Source organism: Melanostigma gelatinosum, assembly GCF_949748355.1.
Source record: "Melanostigma gelatinosum genome assembly, chromosome: 23".
In the NCBI taxonomy this organism is placed as follows: domain Eukaryota; kingdom Metazoa; phylum Chordata; class Actinopteri; order Perciformes; family Zoarcidae; genus Melanostigma; species Melanostigma gelatinosum.
The window spans coordinates 12,573,034-12,595,270 of record NC_136656.1 but is presented as its reverse complement, the minus strand read 5'-3'; the positions used below and the strand labels follow the sequence as shown (position 1 = coordinate 12,595,270).

The 22,237-nt window shown below is 46.2% G+C and overlaps 2 protein-coding genes across 4 annotated transcripts in view; one reads left to right on the top strand and one right to left on the bottom strand.

The window, feature by feature from the left end:
- Window positions 1-7: 7 nt before the first annotated feature.
- Window positions 8-15,783, bottom strand: rela (v-rel avian reticuloendotheliosis viral oncogene homolog A). 3 transcript variants are annotated; one of them, XM_079295080.1, is made up of 11 exons: window positions 15,570-15,783; window positions 7,376-7,411; window positions 6,990-7,135; window positions 6,222-6,367; window positions 5,078-5,169; window positions 4,193-4,327; window positions 3,401-3,505; window positions 2,260-2,475; window positions 2,065-2,145; window positions 1,864-1,947; window positions 8-1,775 (listed from the first exon to the last, which is right to left on the bottom strand). In XM_079295080.1, exons 1-11 carry the CDS (start codon window positions 15,694-15,696, stop codon window positions 937-939), a joined length of 2,007 nt encoding a protein of 668 aa, XP_079151206.1. In that variant the 5' UTR covers window positions 15,697-15,783; the 3' UTR covers window positions 8-936. The 3 variants fall into 3 exon arrangements, with proteins under 3 accessions (XP_079151206.1, XP_079151205.1, XP_079151207.1); XM_079295079.1 differs by having other exon boundaries at window positions 8-1,778; window positions 15,570-15,782; XM_079295081.1 differs by lacking the exon at window positions 15,570-15,783 and adding an exon at window positions 9,142-9,356 and having other exon boundaries at window positions 10-1,778.
- The window catches only part of LOC306796244 (serine/threonine-protein phosphatase PP1-beta catalytic subunit), a 13,720-nt gene continuing 2,721 nt past the window's right edge, over window positions 11,239-22,237 (top strand). Inside the window, exons 1-5 of the mRNA XM_079295082.1 lie at window positions 11,239-11,375; window positions 20,025-20,156; window positions 20,244-20,474; window positions 21,117-21,221; window positions 21,519-21,590. Coding sequence (XP_079151208.1) covers window positions 11,324-11,375; window positions 20,025-20,156; window positions 20,244-20,474; window positions 21,117-21,221; window positions 21,519-21,590 — 592 coding nt within the window. The 5' untranslated portion in view covers window positions 11,239-11,323. The remainder of the gene's footprint in view (window positions 11,376-20,024; window positions 20,157-20,243; window positions 20,475-21,116; window positions 21,222-21,518; window positions 21,591-22,237) is intronic.

Below are 22,237 nucleotides of genomic sequence, written 5' to 3'. Positions count from 1 at the left end.
GGTTTTTATTGCCAAGAAAAGTGTTTTGAAATTTTGACAGAATGAATAATTAATTACAGCAAGAAGGCATATAGTGTAATCGGCTTACATCATACCAGTACAAAACAGCATTATTTCATCTGGAAGCATCTTACTACAGAGTAAAGCAAATTGACCTACAGGTCTGAAACAGGTGTTAAACTGCAGCCACTATTCACAAAATAACTGTAGAACAACTGATGAGAGACCAGAGGGAATTCTGCAGACACAAAAGCAAGATCTGATGCAGCTCCATGAGCATCTCTGCTATAAGCATGTACTTATAAATGTTGCTTGTTTGATAACTTCTATGTAGACCTTCATTTGGTTTGTAACACATTACATTTTGTTGAGACTCAACAAAGGCACCTGTATGAGAAGGTCGTCAGTTACTGCCAACCTTCAGAAAACATTCCAAAGGAATACATGGGGATATTAAATCACAAGGACAACGGGACTATTTGCATAGACTGACCTCAGACCTAATTACCTGCTGAGAATACCTACAGCTTTGTTTGAAATCAAAAAGGCAGACCAAACGTACACATTTCAGAATGACAATCACAGTAACACTGACGGGAGCTACCAGAACGGCTAAAATGACGAGTACATGTTCCACAGGAAAACATTTGGGCAGATGCCTTCAGCAATGGGCAGTCCCGTCTTTTATCATTCCTCAGTGAAACTGTATATAAAGACCGGGCAAAACCCACTAATTGAACACCATAAAGAGTCTTTGCTGGTGTATCCATAGGCCACAGTGCTACATTCTGCCTCTTACAGCTCTATTAGATCCACCTTGTTTATTTTCAACCGGGCCATCGACTAACAAAAAGGTCTTTCAGTTCCGAACGTTAAAAGGGCCGATATGAGTAGTTTATGTAAAGATGTTTGTAAAAAAAATCCCTTGGACACACTTTAAGTCGGGTGTCCTGAAACGAACCCAGCTTGGCTTCCATTGTTAAAAATGGAAATGAGACGGTCCTCGTCAGCGGACATCAACTCGTCAAACTCATCCAGCATAGCGGGCCGGTGGTTGCTGTTGCTGGACGCGATGTCAATCATGCCCTCGTTCTGGAGCAGGTTGACGATGCTGTTGGGGTAATTCATCCAGGTGCTTCCTGGGAGGCTGGCATGGTCAGAAGTGTTCTGGGACGCTGCGCTGTGGGCCGCGGTAGAAGAGCTGGGCGGGGCGGCTTGTTGACATGAAACTTGCGGCAACATCGAGGCGCAGTTTCCACTCTCGTTCATGAGGGCGGGGTTCAGAAGATCCTCAAAGTCATCCATGTTCAGGTTGTCCAGGACGCCTTGCCCCTGGGCTTCGGAAAAGCTAGGGAACTCTGGGATATCGTCGTCCGCAAGCGGTGCGTCCACGCGGAACTGAGAGCCCGGGAGGGTGAAGGAGATGCCGGTCTGTGAGGAGGCAGAGCCCCCCTGACAAGCTGCCGTCTCCTGGGCCATGGCCGAGGAAAGGTTGGGGAAGAACTGATGAAGGTCTGACAGGTTGACGGTTGAGAAGTCCTGGTTGGCAGTGGACGTGATGGTAGGGGCTGTTGCCTGGCTCATTGTAAAGGTGGGCACTGGAGTGGCTTTGGGCTGGGGGCCCAGGTTCAGGCTCTCCATGATCCTCCACGTCTGGTTTGTAGTTGCAGCGGAGATGGAGACCTCGACCTTGGGCTGGACCGAAAAGAGCTGGCCCGGTTGAAATGAGTAGGACGGCTGGGGCTTTGCTCCACTGGCACCAGGGGGCACCGCAGCTGCTGGAGACACACACGACCAGTGTTATTGCTGCACATATTCAAATGCCACCTCTACGTCTTTAAGACAAATCAAACTTAGACTTACCAACTTGTGCATTCATTGATGGAGGCTTGGCTGTGACGGCCCGCCGTGCCGGGCTTATGTGCCGTCTATCTTGTGGCATAGACACTGTATTCAAACGGACATGGTTACATTACATTTCAACAAAAAATCACTTCATCTCCATACTTTATCATAAATACTGTATAGAAGTGAGAGTGAAAAAAACCCAGCTCATCAACGTACCACTAGCTAGCATGGGCCCCAGCTTCAGGTTCTGGAACATGTCCCCTGTACGCTTCCTCTTCTCACTCAGCCTGTATTCATCTACAGGGGTCAGTTATAATAAGCAGTTAGTGTGGGTGTTCAATCTCCTCAGGAAAAGCTGACATGAGTAATTTATTTGACATCATATGGAGTGATGGGAACATTGCCTCTCACCTGGGTCGGCCGGCAGGTACTGGAAGTCCATCGGCTCGCTGACCTCGCGGTCAGAGGGCCGGCGGAGCTGCATCTTGACTCTAATGGGCTCGCTGAGGTTCGTGTCACGGTACGGCGGTGTGCGGAACACAATGGCCACCTGCCTGTGGACGTCAGCCTGGGAGAAAGTGCCCTTCCCCTCCCAGGAGTCCTGGAAGAAGCGCACCTCGATGTCCTCTACAGGGGAGCAGGAAGAAAAAGATAAGAGATATTGCAAAGAAGTGAAAAAGAGGAAGAGAAAGAGTTCACACGGCACAGGGAGGCTGAAGGTTTAAAGAGTTCTATCAGCCAAAACCGTCACAAACACAGTGGGGGGCAGTTCATTGTCACGATACACATGTGGCATGTTAGTAATTTATTAGAAAGTATGAAAAATGAGAAGTGTACGGCGGAATAGAGGAAGAAAAGCTTTTGGTTCGTGAAAGAAGCCATTCGGAGCCAAAGTGTCTGCTTTGCATTACGCAACAGATGCTGTGACCGCCAACGAAACCTCACAAGTGCAACAGCAGCGCGGCCAAAAATATCACTTGGTGCTGGTTGTATGGATGATGTGTTATCTGAGAGCAGAGGGTTTCCTTTCTATGAAATGTATATTTAATGCTGCATTCTTTTTCCCCCCTTTTGGCCACAGAATCAAGCTGAAAACACAATTGTGGGATTATTACCAGATGAAGATACGTTGAACATGTTAGCAAACGCTAGTTGCTAACATGGCCTGCTGTGTGGTGCTGGACACACAGCGTACGCTAGGTTTTTAGAGGGTTTTTTAAATGTTTCAGCTAAAAACAGCTTCCTGCTGCAGCTGGTGATGGCAGAGTTTGCGGGCAGGAAACCAAAACAACGAGTTAAAAGAGGCTCAAACACACACGCCACAATGTGTTTAACTGCAGTTGTAAAGAATTCAATTGGCTATGAAAGTTTTACTGTAGTTTATGACTATTTCCTCATCTCCACTGGTAGAACATAGAGACCCACTGTGAACAGAAAAGGTAATCACCGGATGTAGTACACCTTAATCAGGGTTCTATTTTGGAGCACACAATAGATACTTTATATCAGTATTTCTGACCAAAGCACACACAGTAGTACAGGCATGTTGTACCTTTTTGCACTTTGTCGCACAGCAGGAAGATTTCATCCCCTCCTTTGCAGCTGCCAGAGTTGCGGTTGACTCGGCAGATCTTCAGCTCAGCTGTGTTTGGGGCCCCTTTAGGACAGATAAAGCATTCATGAAGACATGAAGATACAAATGAATACCACACAAAGGCTTTCGATTGACACCAGACATCTTTTAAATGAAGAGGAATTTGGGCTGCGACTGACAAGTATCACAGACCTTAAGCAGCCAAAAGAATGATGGTTCTTTCTGTATAACTCATTTTTCTGTTTGTACATAAATGCACTGGGAGCGGTTTCTACTGTTTCTCGTGACTTTGAGCAGTTTGCCTTTTGCTTCACTTTGTCTGCTGTGAATTCAAAAGTACGATAATTGAATTCATCATGACTGCAGCTCATTTGTAAAAGCCAGCCAGGCTTTAATTTGAATAGAGGATATCACATTCCCAAAGTGAAACAATTATTCACACCAACGATCGGAGCAACGGACAGATCTATGAATCAGAGCCTCAGCTGAGACACAGCGCCGTGGAGACTCCTGACATAACACATAACCGTACTAATCCCTCAGACAAAGAGTGTCTGAGGGATTTGAAGGTTCCAGAAGATGTAAAGGTTGGAGTGGGAACCTGCTTGCACAGATACTGGTACTTCATAAAAATCCAATATAGGTTTATCAGCTGAAAAGAAATCCTGTAAAAAAAGTAGGGCACAGAATACATGTTGTATATGTGCTTGTGTGTACACATGTGTGTGTGTGTGTGTGTGGCCCACTCACTGTTGTCAAAGATGGGCTGCGATACCACGGGCTCCAGAGGAATCAGCTCCCCTGAAGCCAGAGTGATGAAGGCCTGGAAGCAGAGCCGAACCGAGTTCAGGTCAAACTCCTCCTCCCACACCTTCGCCTCGGGAACTGCAGGAGGAAGAGGCGGGGTGCACAATCAGGCAAACACAGCAGTGTGGCAGAGCACGGCATCCTGCCCTATGTAGGCGATCAGTATTTAAATCAGTAACAGATTACACTTCCTCTTGTCAGTCAGATTGTTTTTTCTGTCGGCACTTTCATTGCTTTATCTCTGATTTGTGTTTAGTGTCGACGAGACTACACCATGGTGGCTATCGCTGCTAATGCTAACTACCCAGTTAGCTAGTTCTTAACACAGCATGGGTAAAAGCTAAACTGGCTACAGGTTTAAAAACAAACTTGTTGTACAAATAGACGGACACAATTATACAGTGAAGGTATCTCACTGTCCATTAAGTGTATCCAAGAGTAGCTAGCTTGACATTAGCCAAATCTGTCTAGCTGCAATATTTTACCATCGTCTTGTATAAGAACAGACATTTTTAAGCTAGTTTCTTAGCCTTGCCAGTTAAATCAAGCTAATAAAAAAATGTCACTGCAAAGTTTGTCAGCTAGTTGAAGAATGGGTATTTTTAAAACGTGAAATAATGACATGGTTTTAAAATTCTCCTTTTTTTTTAGTCATTGAGTAACTGACAGAAATATCTGTAGTAGCTCAGTGCAATAATAGTCTTTACATTCGAGTGGGACTCAAGGGACTCTCTCATTGACGTTTCACACACTGATAGATTTAGCAGAGAAAGGCCAACACAGAAAGTGCTTTGTGTTGCACACTCCTCTTCCTGCACCACCACTTACTGTTGAAGGGGTTATTATTGGTCTGCAGCCTACAAGTGATGGCCTCGTTCACATCCTTCTTCTTGACACACTGAATGCCCAGGTTCTGAAAACTGAAAGCAAATACAGTGTAAGACCGAAACCAAGAGACCGAAACCACTGTACGTGTACTTTCTAATTTGATATTATGAATTACTAATTTCAGATTTTTTTTTAGGTCAAACTAAACACCAAACACATGGTGTGATTTTCTGACAGTTTCCTGTCTAAAAGGGCCGACTGACGGCAAGGTAGAGCGGTGAAAATACTCCAAATATAGCCGACGCTTCAACTGAAATTAATTTCTTTATGTGTCAAGAATAGGTTTTGCTGCAGCCCCCCATCCACAGCAGTACATTGCTGTGAGTGGAAAAATACTTGACTTCAAGTACACTACCAACAGATGATGACATACGACAATGTAAACTTTAAAAAAACGATTATTTGATCAGTATTTATTATCTAAGACCGTATTCTCAATGTTCACTAGACATCTTTGTCATTTAGCGCTATTCTAACCTCTTATCAGTGCATTATAGCACATTTTTCAATGTGAAAAACAGATGACTCATATAAAAAGGTGCACTTAATCACTCTGCATCACAATACTGGCAGTGAAAGGCAGTACACCCCGTTTGTTTGAGCTTCCTCACACTCGTGATAAAGACAGAGAGACAAACATAGCTCCCTCTGCTCAGATACAGAGGTTAAATGATGCAATATTAAGTTTAAACATCACGTAATTAAAAGTATCTGGTCTGTCGCTGTGGTTTGTGCTTTCTTTTTACAGACCCGTAATACTTCTTTACCTTCTGTTTGTCGTACAAAGCAAAGAAGGCAGAGGTGAAACTCAACTTTGTTGTTATGTGGATTACGCTGTTAATGTTTTACTCATCTCCAAAGCCAAACTTTTACCACGGCGCCGGTAAACACGCCACCTCCCAAAAATGATGCCGTCCTTATCTGAGCGCAGTCTCGAAACAAACGCTACCTTGTTTTGATGTGGAGGCGAAACCCCCCCCCAGCTCAGTGTAGTTTTGAACACTGAGCTTCTCTGAAGTGCTCGAGCCACAGAGCACGGTGTCTCCGTCACATGTTAAATCCACTCCCTCCCTCTCCAGTCTACCTGTGTATTCGCCTCTCCTGCAGGTCGGCCTCGTAGTAGCCGTGTTTGCAGTCTTTCCCGACCAGTTCGTGGGGGTGAGGCTTGTGCGGTGCGTTCTTCGACACCAACGAGATGCGAACGCGCAGGGGGCCGCTGTAGTTGTTCAGCTGTAAGGAGGAATGTGCTGATCAATGATTCCAAAAGGGACATTTTCTGCTCTTATTCCACATTGTAGGGGAGGGTTAGCTTCGACACGCAACAACGATATTTTAAAAGAAAAACCCTCGAAGGAATAGTTGCTTGCTGTGAGTCAATGCTTAGCTTAGCATAAAGACTGGAAACAGGGCTTAGCAGCTAGCCAGGAGAATAGTGTGTGGGACAGGAAAACAGGAGAGGCTGAAGAAGAGTAAAAAGAAAAAAAGACAGAAAGCAATGTTCCTCGACTGCCTTATCTCAGATGGGTCACTATTTCTCCTTTATTTAACACATTTATTTATTTTTTTACATTCATTATCAAATACTATGCTACGTTGTTTTTTTATTAACAGATTGATCTTGTTGTCTACCGGGTGTCAGAGAATTGTAAAAAAAAATTTTTTAACAATTTAATAAACTCCTTTAGTGACAAAGTGCAAAATCTGAGGTTCTGAACAAAGAGGTTCCAGTTGCAACCAGCAATGCTTCAGCCCTGATCTGCTCCTGAGTCAGTGCATGTATATTGTCAAACAGCAAATATAGTTTATTGTATGCATTAAATGGACCACAGCTAGAACACATGCTCAGTCTCACCTTGATGGCTGGGTGGGTCTTAGTGGTGTCGTTGCTCTTCTCTCCGGGGATGCTGCCGGCTGAACGCCCCTCACACTTGTACCTGAACCTCATCCCCCTCTGCTTCGGCTGCTCGATGATGTCTATGAAGGGGCTCGCTGCTTGGACTGCGAGAGAAGAAGAATGCGACACAACTGACATTACCCTGTGTTTTGGAACGTACAAAAACACAGCGTCCAGATTGTGAAACACCACCCCGTCTACACTGCTTTCCCTCGAATCAGTGTGTCAACACAGAAATGGCTCCTTCATTGACCATCGGCACACACGGTGTTGAAATGTTTACTCGTGACGTCCAGCGCCGGTTCACATAGAACACTGAGAACTTAGGGGAAATCGCTTCTTACCTTGGTTGAGTGGGGGCAGGCCCCATCCATACATACCTGTGGTGGACAGAACACAGAACAAAAAGACATGTCAACCACTTAGTCAAAGTCTTTAGAGCGATTCGTGTTTTACCATCCACAGTGGACGACACACAGCATACAGTGGCAGCAGCGATGACAAACACCAAAAACTGCTTTCAGCACATATTTGTGGTTTAGCAACGGTTTGTCATTCGGGCTGTGGTCTGGGTGGAAATCTACTAGACAGTGCAGCATCCAAAGAGGTCAAAGGGTGCCGAGACACAACGGCTTCCCGGCTAAATATAATGACTCGCCATAAACAGAAGAAGTGCAGTATAAAAGCAAACAATGTCGACGGGTGGGGTGTAGTATCGGTGTCCAATTACCCGCCTTGTTTTGCGAGGAGCGTCCATTGTAAGTGAGGTGCAGGCAGCTCTCTAGTTTCAGGTGCTCTCATTAAATTAATCGTTGAGATTCCTAGAAGGACGCAGAGGTGTGACACAAGATCAGCTGGTCAAAGCGCCACCCTGCAGCTTGTAGGACGTGTTCCATGTGAAAGCACGGGCGGGATGCTTTCCAAGTTGTAACATGCCGGAGACCCGGACCAAACTCAGAGAAAGGGGATGAAATAACAATCTGTTCAGACTTTTATAGCTATATGATGCAGGATTAATGCAAATTAATAGGGATTTTGGAATTAGACAAAGCCTATTAAAAAAATGAAAGCCTATAAGTGTGTAATAATTACACCTTTGACTATTTATTTGATTGACATCCTCGCCTCCTTACTGAGCCAGATGTTGTGAAAGTGAAAGTAAATGTCTCCCACTTGTTGGCCTTCACAAATCACTTAATGCACTAATATCAGAGCATCTGAGACACTGATGTGTGAGTCACTCTCACTCCCATTGCATAGCAAAGGCCTCACTGCTGTCACATCGTGTTGACTTTTAGTGATATGGATTTATTAATTCATATTATTAATTTCACTGTCCTATTGCTTTCCATATTCTAGACACGGAAAAAAAAATCATCAACGTTGTCAATCTATTTTTGGAAGGTCTGCGATATGGAAGAACCTACGAATACTGTATCAAAATACATGATATCCATTTCAAAAGCCTTCTGTTGAATGGTGTTTGGTTTTGCAGACAAAGGTAAACGTGATATAAAGTAGAAACGTGCAGTTTTTAAATCGCCATAAGACACTGTCTCACTAAACAGTCCGTGTCACACTGCAGCTTGCACGAAATGATGGTTCCATTCCCATCATTTCCGTCCACTGAAACGGAGGTGGGCGGTTGCGAGCAGCGTGGACCGATCTAAATATTATAGTTTTTTAATGGAACGAATGGTACCAGGTGGATTATTAAGTCAAGAGGATTTATTACCAATAACAGGGATTCGATGATATACATTGTTTATTACCTATGTCCATAAACAGACAGATGACCAGTACATTGATAGATCTCTGAACGAGGTTTTCAGTGTCTCTGGGGAAACCCATGAGGTGGACGAACCCAGCTCGACAGCTTGGTCGCGTCACGCCTGCTGTGTGAGTTAACTACACACAGTGGAATACACACAGCCAATGTTGCATCACGTATGGCAGAGCTAGGCAGTACAAGTTCTGCCAAACGTCCAACTGCGCAAACCCAGTGATAGCGGGGCTTTCCCCTGTGCGCAAAAACAACTCCCTGTACAGTTTCACCTCCACTGTCTGCACCGAGTCAACAGGCCGAGCAAGGGAGCCCAGTTCCACTCACCGTCCATGGCTGCGTGTCCGAGTCCGACTTCCACGTCTCCGTCGACACTTCTGTTTATCTGTTGTTTGTTTGTTTTGCTTGTTTTTTTCAGCTAAAATAAGCCGCATACACGACAGTGCGGACTCCGAAAACTTCTTGACATTGCTGTTCTGTCGCCTTCTCCGCTCCACCCACATCTGTGTACGACGGCGTACAGAGAGTGAAGCGGGACGATGCAAGGGCAGCACACGGTTTCCGGTACAAGTGAAGAACTAGTGCCTCGTTTTGTGTGCAGTACACCGTTAACGTGGTGACTTCACTTTTCACTTCTGCGGCACACGAAAAGTCCACTCCATCCGCTTCAAAACGTCATTCATTAATTGCTTGTATTTTCCATTCATTTATTTTGCTTATTTATCTGAAAATGGAACTAATATACTTAATAAGAACACACATACACGGTATATGCATATACAGTATATGAAGTCTTTGATAATAATAATATTAATAATGTGAAGAATTGATTAAAATGTGTAATTTCAATTCAACTAAATTATAATGAGCCAAAAAAACTGAAGTATAATCTTGCCTGTAATTAAAAGCGGTGCACTTTGTGTAGTAGTTCAAAAACTATTGAAACTAAAATAAAAATCAATTTCTTATGATTTGCGTCAAACATATCAATGCCAACCCCTGAAAAAGTGTTGATTCTTACTGAGAAAGGATATTTTGACATTAAAGTGCTTGACATTTCATATGTAATAACTTTAACACACTTGAGACTTAACTGATTCATTAAACACATTCATTGTAACGACACTGTTCAGGAAACAGCGAAAATTACAAAATTATAAAATGATTAGTGATAACTTATATAGTTGTAATAAAATATCCAATTAAACAATTTATTAAAGTAACTGACATTATGAAAGTTGCATATGTTTCGTTTTCCCAGCAACAAACGCTATTATTGTGAAGGAAAAGCACTCGTCTATTTCCGGTTCTGGCCTGCCTGACGCAGCTGCACCCCTTCGCTTTTCCTCTGCGGTGCAACTTGCCACCACCCACTCCAAACAGTGCGGAAATACCCAAATGACGCACTTGAAAGCAACAAGAAAATAGGTTGTGAGTGGGAGAGGCAACAGCATAACTTCAGGCTTTGGTCATGAGCTGGAGAGTGTTGGACTGGAAGCAAATAACCGTGTCCCAGACACTGAGAAGTCACTACACATGTAGGGCTCCTCCTACTTCTGTTTATTAATTGTTATTTGTACTTTACGTTTTTGCTTCAGCTGAATAAAATCATAAAATAGTCAGAAAAACTGTTATTTAAAAGACTCCGCACTCATACAATTCACACTGTGACCAGAGGAGGGCGCTGTCAGTTAATAAATCAGCATCTGTTCTCATTAGCTCTCATCACTGTGCGTTTGTCCCCTGATAATATTTAGAAACTGGACCTTAAATATGTGTTAGCTTTCCCATAGGATTCTTCATTTAAAGTTTACTTTGTGTCAATCATGACACAAAGTTTCGTGGCAACCTGTTGCAGCTACTGCTTTGCTGATGCCTTCATGTGCTGTCCGACATTACAGACACGGGTTGAGAAAACAACAGCAACGTGCAATTAAGAGGGTGGGACTTGTCCGTTACATTGTTGTATTAATTGTCGTTGTTTTCCACCGGTTTGCATTGGGGACTTTTGGGTGCTATCGCAGTAACATGCTCCTGGCTATCAAATGCTGAGTGCATGCTGGGAAAAGGGTCACCAACTGAGATTCGTCCAAATATTTTCTGAACCCACTGATCCTATTCATGATGGTGGCGTTTCTGTTCGCATGCTATATCGCATGTTACTGTTGGAAACATATTTACAATAAATTACGTGAATATTTGTCTCCAACAAGTCATTACTATTTGGAAATTAATGGAGAGGAACAACTGTATGCACAGATGAATAGATCTAAAGGAGATACATCTACATATCAGGGTATGGCTATCATTTGAAAAACGTACAAGGCCATGTATGGCTATCTTCGCAACTCTCCGCGATAGAAGCTAGAGTATCCGAGGTGCACTTTAACGCAGCACAAGCAGTCTTAAACGGGAGGCCCGTGAGTGGGAGGAGGTCAGCGGTGCGTTTGAGTGCAGTGAGGCGGTGCCTGCTCCAGACTGCGGTGGGCAGAGCTGTTTTGCTACAGACATGGCTGAGGGGGAGTTGGACGTGGACTCGCTGATTTCCAGGCTTTTAGAGGGTGAGTTCGCAAGCCATCCTACCTTCATATCATCCTGTTGTTTGCGGCTTTAGTCCGCGAGGATTGTTTCAGGCTGGCTTTGACTCAAGTCGACGAGAAGTAGGCCCGCTTTAGAGTTCCCCGGTGTATCAGTAAACCGGACCAGTCCCGTATGTTGGCTGTGAAATCATACCTAATGGCACGTTAGAGTTTTCATAAATGAAGTTGTGAGAGTCAAAGTGTGGGTTCGCGGTTGAATCAAAAAGTTCTAGTTCGAGGACTGTTTGTAATACGACCGGTCGAGTACACAACCCCAACCTTAAAACTAACTATGGAGCATTATTGTAGGCTTGACTAATTTCGTCATACTTGTAGTACACTAATGTAATGATGTCACCACTTTGTCATGCAGTGCATAAAACACCAGATAAGAAGCTTTTACTATAGAAAAACCTCGAACAAAAATAACCAGCTTTTCACAACATAACACACCGGGGTGGGCGGCGGCAGCGCGTGCTGTCGGTCAGTCCCAAAAGTTGACATTCGCTTTAAAACAAAGGGCAGCTTGGTGAATCAAGTACGCCGAGAATTAAAGCACAACTGTTTGGTCTCTGGAGACACCACACACCGGGGCTGTACTATGTTTATCTACCGTTTGCCCTTAATCGTGAGGAGAAATGTCAAGTTTTCAAACGGGATTCGGAACAGGGATGTCTGCTGAAGAGAGGAGGCACGTCCCGGGGTTACGGCGTTTATATGGGAACATTGCTGAATGGTAGTGTTTACACACACCACAGGCCGTGATGATATTCCACTTTAAATAGACCTGCAGAGTTTGTACCCTGTAAGCATATCAAAATGTTTGTCGCTCCATGTATTTTGTAATTGCTTATTCAGTGAGTTGGCAGATTCATCTTATGAGCCATACCCAGACTTTTAAGAGTTACCATTTCTGTTAGACAGGACAGTTCTCTGTCAGAGGATTTCATATTCATGTAACTGTGGGCAGATCATCTCCTGAGCTTCATCGTCATGAAAATGAATATTTCATCATCATATGTCACTGATTTAAATGAGTGGCTGCGGAGGACAATAATTCAGAAGAGTAAATAAGGGGCCCTGACACCAGTGGGCTGATCCGTCTTGCCTTTCGGTCTCTGGATGACATGGAGACACTGTCCCTCTGTGTAAGCTGGTGGACGGGCGAGGCGAACAATCATCCGTGATCGATTGTGAGTCCCACGCACAGATTCGGTGTGCATGTGAAACATACACAGCCTTGACAGCGTGGGCTAATGAGTGAGCACTGATGTGCCTCAGCGTGTCAGTATAAGCTAATCGTCTGGATTGATTGGGACCGGTTACGTAGTACTGCTTGTTGTGTGTGTCAGCTGAACAGTAACAGTGAGCCTGGGGCTGGGCCGTCGCTAGTTAGCTGGCTGCATTCAGTTGCTTTTTTTCAATGCTGCGGCTAGAAAACCCTCAGCGGAGGAAATTGGTGGGATCTGACCCTAAAGTCTTCCAGATGTGAGCTGTGAATACATCCAGCCATCCATCTCATGTCACTTTCTCTTTCCACTTTCCACTTACTGCTAGTTTGTATCTGGCTGGCTCATTTTTGGTGTGAAAATACCAACTGAGAGGCAGGCTCTACACTAATGTACAACAAGTTTCCTGTAAAAGTTCCCGAATGCTAAATGTCGTTGAAGAACTTTTCTAAAACGAGTGGAGACCGATCTCTACTTAATCACAAGTGAATTTATTCAAATATTTTGTTCACAAACAACGAGTGTAATATTGATCTCTTTCTTCTGCAAAAGATGTAATCAATCGGTATCGTATCAGGAGGCCACAGCCTGACTAATGTTTTCAATTTAGTATGAGGACAACCAAGGCAAACTGGTAGTAGTGACAGTAGGAGACTTATTTTTTACAGGTAATTGGGGGCTAGTCGGGTTTTTTTTTTTAAAAACCTAAATTTACAGAGCTGGGGGATAATATTCAGATAAAAAACTGAGCATTTACCAGGCGAGTGAAGCCAGTGCAGAAGTGTCTTCAATTTGCATTCTTTCTATTGAACAGCAGGGGGCGACTCCTCTGGTTGTATAGAAGTCTATGAGAAAATGACTCTACTTCTCTCTTGATTTATTCCCTCAGTAAACATTGTAAACATGAGTTTATGGTCTCAATCTCTAGTTTCAAGTCTTCTTCAATACAGCATGATGTTAATTTCGTAACTTATGGTCCATTTAGAGTCACACAGACTATAAAGCAGGGGATGCTTTATACGTAACTCATCCTCATTCCAAATATGGTAACTTCCGTTCATCGGTTGCAAAAAAGCCGCCATGGCGAAATCGCCGAACTCGCCGAACTCGAGGCTTCATAACGGCAGTTCACAAACCAATGGGTCACGTCACGATGCCTATGTCCACTTCTTATATACAGCCTATGGCATTTATGAGGAAAAGCTTGGATATTCTCTGAAATAATACAGTCATGAATTTGCAAGAAAATCGTATATATGTGGACCAAACACAGGCAGCAACACCAAAAACACACTCTCAATGTCCCTCGTGTGTCAGCCTGTCTTCATAAGGGCTTTGACCTTTCAACACCACAGTGACCTCTCACAGGCTGTTCCTTACTGAAGGAGCCTTGATCTTCATCAACTCTGTTTACGTCACCAGATCACACCTTTTACTAAACGGCCCGTCAGTGGCTGTCTCCTGGCATTCATTTCAACAAGCTCTAAAGGTTTTCACGTCGCCACGCTACGGACTCATTTAGTCTCCTCTGCAGGACTAAAAAGAGCTTCTGCTTCAGGGCGGACAGGACGTCCTTAAACACTTCAATAGGAGGTTGATCTCTTCTTCAGTGAGCTCTGGTGCCAGTCGGGAAGCTACGCACTCGTGCACACAGACGAACATGCACAGCCCTCTGATCTCCTATTAAATGTCAACAGGCACAGCTGTCCGTGGTAGAAATTACCTTACCCTTTTGGTGACACCCACGGGGGGGCTCCTCTCCAATGAACATTGATGCGGTGAAGTGGCTTTTTAACTCGGCAAATCATTACCACTTCCATCAGTTTTTCAGTAAAAGGTTTGAATAGATTCACGCAGGCAGAGGACCAACTAGCCCCATTGAGCTGTTGTTTAGCCTGAAGCTCCTGCAAGACATTTGAATGAGTTTCCTTTTAGTGAAATGCTCTGACTGAATTTGAGTTCCCTCTGGTAAACAGTTACACAGTGTATATGTATGTCTAGGGCTTTTATTGTGAAAGGTAAGCTGGCCTTTGTCAAGGTTGAAAGGAGCAATAATGTTTTTGGTTTGGACTACGAAGCCTCCGTGTTAGGGAGTCGTTTTAAAGTTTGGTAACAAACCTAAGTATTGGACAAATTGTCATCGTGTGTGAACATCCAGACACACTCCTGCAGTTTGGTGGAGGGGTTGACGGTAGTCTAGGCGACAGGCTGAACCAGATCAACTGACAACATGGTTTACAATCACCGCGGCCTCCTCGGTGACCTCACAGCGCAGATTTTCTAGCCTCTCTGGTTTCATTTGTCACTCTGAATACAATGACTCGTCATTCGCTGTTCTGTGAGTCACAGAATAACGGTCTGCAGCAACACAACGGTGTATGGATGACCTTACCAAAGCCATGTGTCTGTAAATAAAATGGCATTAGTACTGTCTCCCTATATGTTGATATTATGCAGTCGGAGTGGCTCCGTTTCTCCAGTCCTGTCACTGATCTAAAAGCTCCGTCCAGGCGGCAACCTCCAGTTCTGGAAAGTGAAGCCAGCGTGGAAGTGTCTTAAACGTGCATTCTCTCTAATGACCAGCAGGGGGCGACTCCTCTGGTCGCAAGAAGAGGTCCGATTGTATAGAAGTCTATGAGAAAATGTCCCTCTTCTCACTTTACCTCAGTAAACATGAGTTTATGGTCTCAATCTGTAGTCTCAAGTCTTCTTCAATACAGCATGATGTTCATTTAGTGACTGATGGTCCATTTAGATCAAATAGACCATAAAGCAGGGGATGCTTTAGGAGGGGGGCTACCTTGTTATCGACAGGCCGCTACCAGAACCAAGATGGCGAGGGCCAAAATGTTGCACACGAGGCTTGAAAACCGCAGTCCACAAACGTGAAGGTGACTACGTCCGCTTCTTATTTACATTCTGTGACTAACAGTCTGGGCACGCTCACCTCTGGGGCAGTCACGGCGCGATGCCTTAGTGATGTCGTGGGATTCGTCTCGTATGAGGCCGCTCAAAGTTGCAGAAGCTCGTCCCCAATGCGAGCAAGTGTTTGTGTAAGGTGATGAAGGGACCATTAAACGGTTATGTGTCTGATCACCGGGGTGAGAAACAATCAATACGTCTCGTTCACATCACACAGGCTCTGTGGGAAACCAATCCGTCATCTGCTGTGGTAGTAAACTCTCTGCAGCGTGTTTCACAGCAGAGTCAGAGCTGACGTCGCAGTTCTCACCATATTCATAGAAATCCTTCAGCTGTCTCTACACAGAGGACGGCAGCAGCAGCATGCCGACAGCAGGACTGTCCGCCTCCTCCCCTGTGTGTTACAGGCCCCAGTTAGCTCATGCTAAGCTCACACCGGCCCGGGCTTCAGCGGCAACAGGCCCCTCTGTCCGGCCCTTTATGTGGCACAATCAACCCCGCGGCCCCATACAGCCAGCGAGAGCGGGGGAGGCGGGATGGAAAGTTTCATTTCGGAGCCATTACGGGCGAAGACACCAGCCAAGCTGTAACCCAGTATGAGAGCACGACATCTTTCTAAAGGCCACTTCTTTCTCCGTTTACCTCCTAAAATTGGAATTTGTTGCTGACATTTGAGCGGCGCTTTTTTGTTTTAGGGACAATCTGCATCCACTTACCACACTGCAGCCCGACGCTTCATTCTGTAATGTGTGAGGATTCATGAAGGCACGATCAAGGCAACGACAGACTGACTCCATGGTCACTGCTAGTGGGCTTTTCTACAGCAGGGCATTTTGAAAGTTGTACAGATTGAACAGAGACTTACTTGACATTATTGTAAATAAGAAAAACATAACCGCTTCAGTTTCCTATTTGAAAGGGCTATTTTTGCCGTGTGTGGGGGGCTGCTGGCAGGTCTCTGATTGGTCAGGATTCCTCAACGGTTTTCTGGTCTGATGCGTTTTAGGAGCTTTTCTGTAAGCTGTCACTGCTGAGCCGAAAGAGTTGGACAACAAATCCAGTGTTGCTCTCTCGTGACACGCCGTGCGTTGGTGTCACCCTGCTGCTGCGCTGCGTTCATGCTGCTGCACTGCGTTCATGCTGCTGCGCTGCGTTCATGCTGCTGCGCTGCGTTCATGCTGCTGCGCTGCGTTCATGCTGCTGCGCTGCGTTCATGCTGCTGCGCTGCGTTCATGCTGCTGTGCTGCGTTCATGCTGCTGCCGTGGCATTCTGTTGTGGAGTCAACAATGGTGGAGCCTGTGTGGCGGGGGAGCGTTCACCCCCTGGCACCGAACGTGGCACAGAGGAGCTCAACCGGCCTTTTCAACTGCCCCCCCCCCCTCCTTATATTCACTCCCTCGCCTAACCGTGTCTCCCCCACTCAAGCTTCACTTTCTCCCTACGTCGCTCCCGTTTTTCCTCCCCTCTCTGCTGCCTCCTGTTTGTTTCTCCCCTCTCAGTTTCGTCCTTTCTCTCGGCCCCACAAAGACGGCCATTCACCCCGCGGCCCTGAAAGGCCAACAAAACGTCCACAGAAATGCCATCGCAGTCGGGATTTCTGCCTCGAAAGTCGCTCCCGCGCTCCTCGCCAGAGTCTCTTTGTGCTGCTCCTTCACTGAGGGGTCAGTGTTTTCCATCGGCCCCGTGTGGGAGAGGGGGGGGGGGGGGGCTGAGCTGCTGGCCGAGCTGCTGGCCGAGCTGCTGGCCTCGTGCCCGGTAAGGAGAGAATGGATGTGGAGGGCTAAAAAAGGGTCTGACGGGGCATGTTTATTGGTGCAGCAGTGACTAAAACATGCACACGTCACACCTGCTTACTATTCATGGCTCCGCTTGACCCGTGGGAAGTTCTTTTGGAGATGTTTGCTTGTTAATGAGAGAAAATGAACTTCAAGTGAAGAATATGAAAGCTGCACCTATCAATATTTTTATGTCAACATCGGTGAAAAAGGACGACATGTATTATGAGAGCTGACGAACTCACAGAATGTTCTCCCGACTTCCCGTCAGCTCGACGTAGCGTTTCAGCGTCTCTCAGCTCATCGTCTGGTTTTTCCGGCCTGCGGCCTAAATCGTTTGATTCCCCGCTCTCATCAACTTTGTTTCCAGCTTTAGCTGTCAGCTGTTTTTGGCAAAAAAACTGAAATCTCAAAATCCGCTGTCTGTACACAGAGACGGTGGACAGACAAGAGTTAGCTGGTGAACGTGGTGGAGCATTTAGCAGCTAAAGAGGCGGACGTGCCCCTCAGCAGTTGGTGGAGACTGAATACTGGACTTTCATTCCTCACGTGACCAGGAACTCCTAATGAATCCTTATGTTGTCTGTTTGTGCTGGCCGGGCTTTGTGGGAAACTTTACATTTCTTAAAGGGACAGTGTGGCATCTAATTAAGATCTATGACATAACGTCGTGCAGCAGCTGAAATACAGGAATGAAATGTGATATTAGAAACATAACGCTGGTAAACTGAGTGAAGCTGACGGCCGTCACGCTGTGGTGGACCTCTACTCGCTGGTCTGGTTCTCCTTCCCTCCCAAACAACAACAGAGCCTTCAAGTGCTCCCTCTGCGTCCTGACCCACGAGCTCACTTCCGCCATACAGCAGCGCCCATATACGGTAATGCCTTGAAGAAGTAATCCGTCTGTCATGCCCTTATCTCTGCCTCTGTCCGGCTCCAACACACAAGCGAACTCTGCTCCTTTAGGTGAGCGGATCAAAGCGGGACCTCCTTGACCCCTCGGCCACGTAGCTCGCGATCAGTGAAGTAGAAGAAATGATGACTCTTACTTATTTAAATCGTGTGTGTGTGTGTGTCCCCCTGCAGACAGAAATCCAGACTGCTGGGCAAGAGAGGAATGTTGTCAGATGCACTGTGTTAGTATGCAGGGCGTGGGTTGTTGGAGATCTGCAAATCAGCCCCCCCCTCCCTCCCTCCCCTCCTCCAGCAGCTCCACTCACCGACACCTTTCACGCTAGAAATTGGTCTTGCTGGGTTGCCATGGTGATCGGATGTGGGTACCACCTCTCGTTCCCTCGCTCTCTCGCTCCTCACTGGGGAAGCTGCAGTGCAGTAGTGACTGAGTAAAGGATGCCCCCCCCCCCCCTCAATCCCGTAGTGACACGTCAAGGTCACTCGAACAATGTGTGTGTGTGTGTGTGTGTGTTCCCGACTCTGTCTTAACTTTACCATATGATGAAAGGGGATTCTCCCGTGTGTGTGTGTCTGTGTGTCCTGTCAGCTGACCTGCAAATGCGTCATCACAGAGCTGAAAGGGGGGGGGGGGGGGGGGTGAAATCAACCTCTCGACAGTCGACACACGTGCGTCTCAGTGGACAGCCTGTGTGTTGTGCTCTCAGCTGTTTTTGTCGTCAACACGATGAAGATGTCTCTGTGGAGTCCTTCACACGGTCTACATACAGCGCCGGTCCTACTGATCAGAGGCGTTCTCAGCGTTTACTCCACAAAGCCTGATCCAGGTAACGGGACCACCAAGGACCAACAGATCCGTTAACCCCGTGTGTTCCTATAAAAGGAGGCGATCGGCGCGTCAGTCGCTCAACATGGACCGATGTTCATCTCAAGAATATGAAAAAATGATTTCAACAAAAAGCAAGAGAGGAATAATAATTATACCACATTTCATATGGAAGTACATTTCAGCCCCAAACTCTGAACATAAAGCCGCTGCAGGTTAGGTGTGCGGCGTAAGTTACCATGGCAACCCACTGGTCTGGCCTCGTGGTTCAGCCCGCAGGTGTGTGAGCGCAGGTGTGTTTGGCTGAGGAGGAAGAGGAGACACACACACACACACATGCACACACACACGCAGACACACAGACAGATGCCTCAGGTCTCCAGGCAGAAATAGCAGGGTCATGTTGCACACACACACACACACTTCTTCTCCTTTATATATTTGTTCCTGATCTTTTGAAAAGATGAAATGGGCGTAATGTTGTTGTATTGATTGTATGTATGTTTCTCTCCTCCACTTTCTGTAGCACATTAAATGACAGTACATTGGGGAACAGTAGTGAGGCTTTGATTTAGATGTTAAAGCTCATGCTGAGTAACATCATTATTAAACACCCACAGTAGCAGTGGCTTTATGACCAGTGTTATGTGCATCTATCAGAATGACCCCATCCCCTCCTCGTCATGTGTCCACAGTGACTTTCCCGTCTCTTCGCCTCAGTTACCAAACAGGAAGTCGTCTCCAAAACACTCCCAACAACATCAACAATACCCACACCAGCTATTTCTGGCCTGTTGACTAAACCCGGCCTCCCGTATTTAGTTCATGTGTGCACTTCTGATGATCAACAGAGTCCCTGAGAAGATCTCAGGGAATAAACGCGCTACGACTGTCCGGCAGCCTGGATGACTTTGTTCAAACACACGCGTACCGTGACCCGTTAACTGTATTCCGTCCCTCCACCAGTGCGAGGATGTCGTCCGGGGAAGATCGTCCAGATGACGGAGGCGGAGGTGCGCGGCCTCTGCATCAAGTCCCGGGAGATCTTCCTCAGTCAGCCCATCCTCCTGGAGCTGGAGGCCCCGCTCAAGATCTGTGGTGAGTGAGCTCCCGTTAAATCTGGTTCTCCTCCGCTGCAGGGTTCACTGTCGCTCACCGCCTCCTCTCCCCCTCCCCACCCCACAGGTGACATCCACGGACAGTACACAGACCTGCTGAGGCTCTTCGAGTACGGCGGCTTCCCTCCGGAGGCCAACTACCTGTTCCTGGGCGACTACGTGGACCGGGGGAAGCAGTCTCTGGAGACCATCTGCCTGCTGCTGGCCTACAAGATCAAATACCCCGAGAACTTCTTCCTGCTCCGGGGCAACCACGAGTGTGCCTCCATCAACCGCATCTACGGCTTCTACGACGAGTGTGAGTGCTCTGCCTGCGTGTCGGGGTGCGGAGTGGAGTGTGTGTCGTTTTCACTTGCCATTGTGGTCGATGTAGTTCTATTATGCAATGACCGGACACACTAGCCTGTGACCAGAACAGTCGACTCGTGTCGTACCTCAAAGACGACATGAGGCTGCAACAGGTGTCTTCATTTACGGCATTCATTTTGAAGCATTCTGTTATTCTACTGTGTTGGTGTTTGTATTTTTATTTGTTCATCAATAAGGTTTAGTGTGTTTTATGCACGTTTGTAATCCCGAGGGGTTAAAAAAGACGAAACTGAATATCTGAATATTGGGGTCCAGCCTTTGAATAGACTCTTTAACGGGGGGGATTTGGTGAACAAAGGGTAAAGAAGTGACACTTTCTATTCTTTCAAATTGATTATTATCACTTGGACATACTGTGATTTTTAAATATGACAAAAGATATTAAAATTGACGTTGTAGCTGCAAGTATAAAATAGACACAAACCTGCAACAGCAGAGTTCTGTTTTTGTAAAACAAGAGCAATAACGGAGCGTGAAGTCCTAAAATGAGGGACGTTATCAGAGTAGAACCAGGGACACGGTTCCGCTTTGCCACGAGGCGTGCTGACTCGGCGTCTCGCTCACTTCGCAGGTAAACGCAGATTCAACATCAAGCTGTGGAAGACGTTCACCGACTGCTTCAACTGCCTGCCCATCGCTGCCATCGTGGACGAGAAGATCTTCTGCTGCCACGGAGGTATTCACGCCGACGAACCGGCCGGCAGCAGTTGGTACCGGGAGAGCCCGATCCAGGTTGTGTCGCTCGTGTTCTTGGTATTTGCAGCGTTTCTGGATTTCAGGCTTTCTGTCCTCCGGCGTGGAGCCGTCTGTCCAAACTCCCCGCTGTCCTCTCCTCATTGTTTAACACCGTACGGGACCTGGAGTATGACGGACACAGTCCGTGAACCTTTGTCAGCAGTATTTGAAGTTGACTGATGTGAATAAATGGGTCTCGGTAAGTTCATTCACTGATATGGTTTTGTGTCGCCCACAGGTCTCTCTCCTGACCTGCAGTCTATGGAACAGATCAGACGCATCATGAGACCCACAGACGTGCCTGACACAGGTAGGTCAGCACACACACACACACACACACAGAGAGCAGTGTTGCCACTTAAAGAAATAGAAATGGATAAATAGTACATATGAAATAACCACAAGGTTTTAAAGACTAATGGTGACGATTTCACACGCATATCTGAAAGGATGAAGTGATGACGCTTTGGACAGGACTGGTAATTCTACCACGGTCTCTGTAGCATTTGGGTTTTAGGTTCATTTCGTATTCGAGGCTCCAACTAACGATGATTGTGTTCCGATTGATCTGGTTATTCTCTTCTCGTTAAATCATTCGGTCAACGAAATATCAGCAAATGGAGAGAACTGACTTTTGTTCCACCATCACTCCCAACATCCACAGACTTCCAGTTCACCGTCACACGTGGTGAAGAGCAGCCTCGATGTTTCAGCTCCAGCTGATCCACTTGTGATGCTTAGTATGCTCTGGATACGCCAACTACCAAATACGTGCTTTCTCGTCACCTTCTGGCAGCTTATGGTCAGAACTGATGTGAGCTCATGTTTATCAAGCTTCTCAGAATAGGAAGTCAGCCCCGAGCAGCTAAACATGCTCAGAGTGACGCAGCTGTGGTTCTGCTTTTAGCCCCAGGAGTGAAAGCTATTCATCGACTTTCTTAACTTGGGGAATGACTC

Excerpts from the sequence above, each read along its gene's own strand:
- rela (XM_079295079.1), bottom strand. The coding sequence starts at position 15,696 with ATGGTCCCTTCATCACCTTACACAAACACTTGCTCGCATTGGGGACGA. Across the intron at positions 5,170-6,221 it reads CAGGAGAGGCGAATACACAG|TTTTCAGAACCTGGGCATTC; the intron begins GTAGACTGGAGA and ends ATTTGCTTTCAG. Across the intron at positions 1,779-1,863 it reads ATCAATGAATGCACAAGTTG|CAGCTGCGGTGCCCCCTGGT; the intron begins GTAAGTCTAAGT and ends GTGTGTCTCCAG.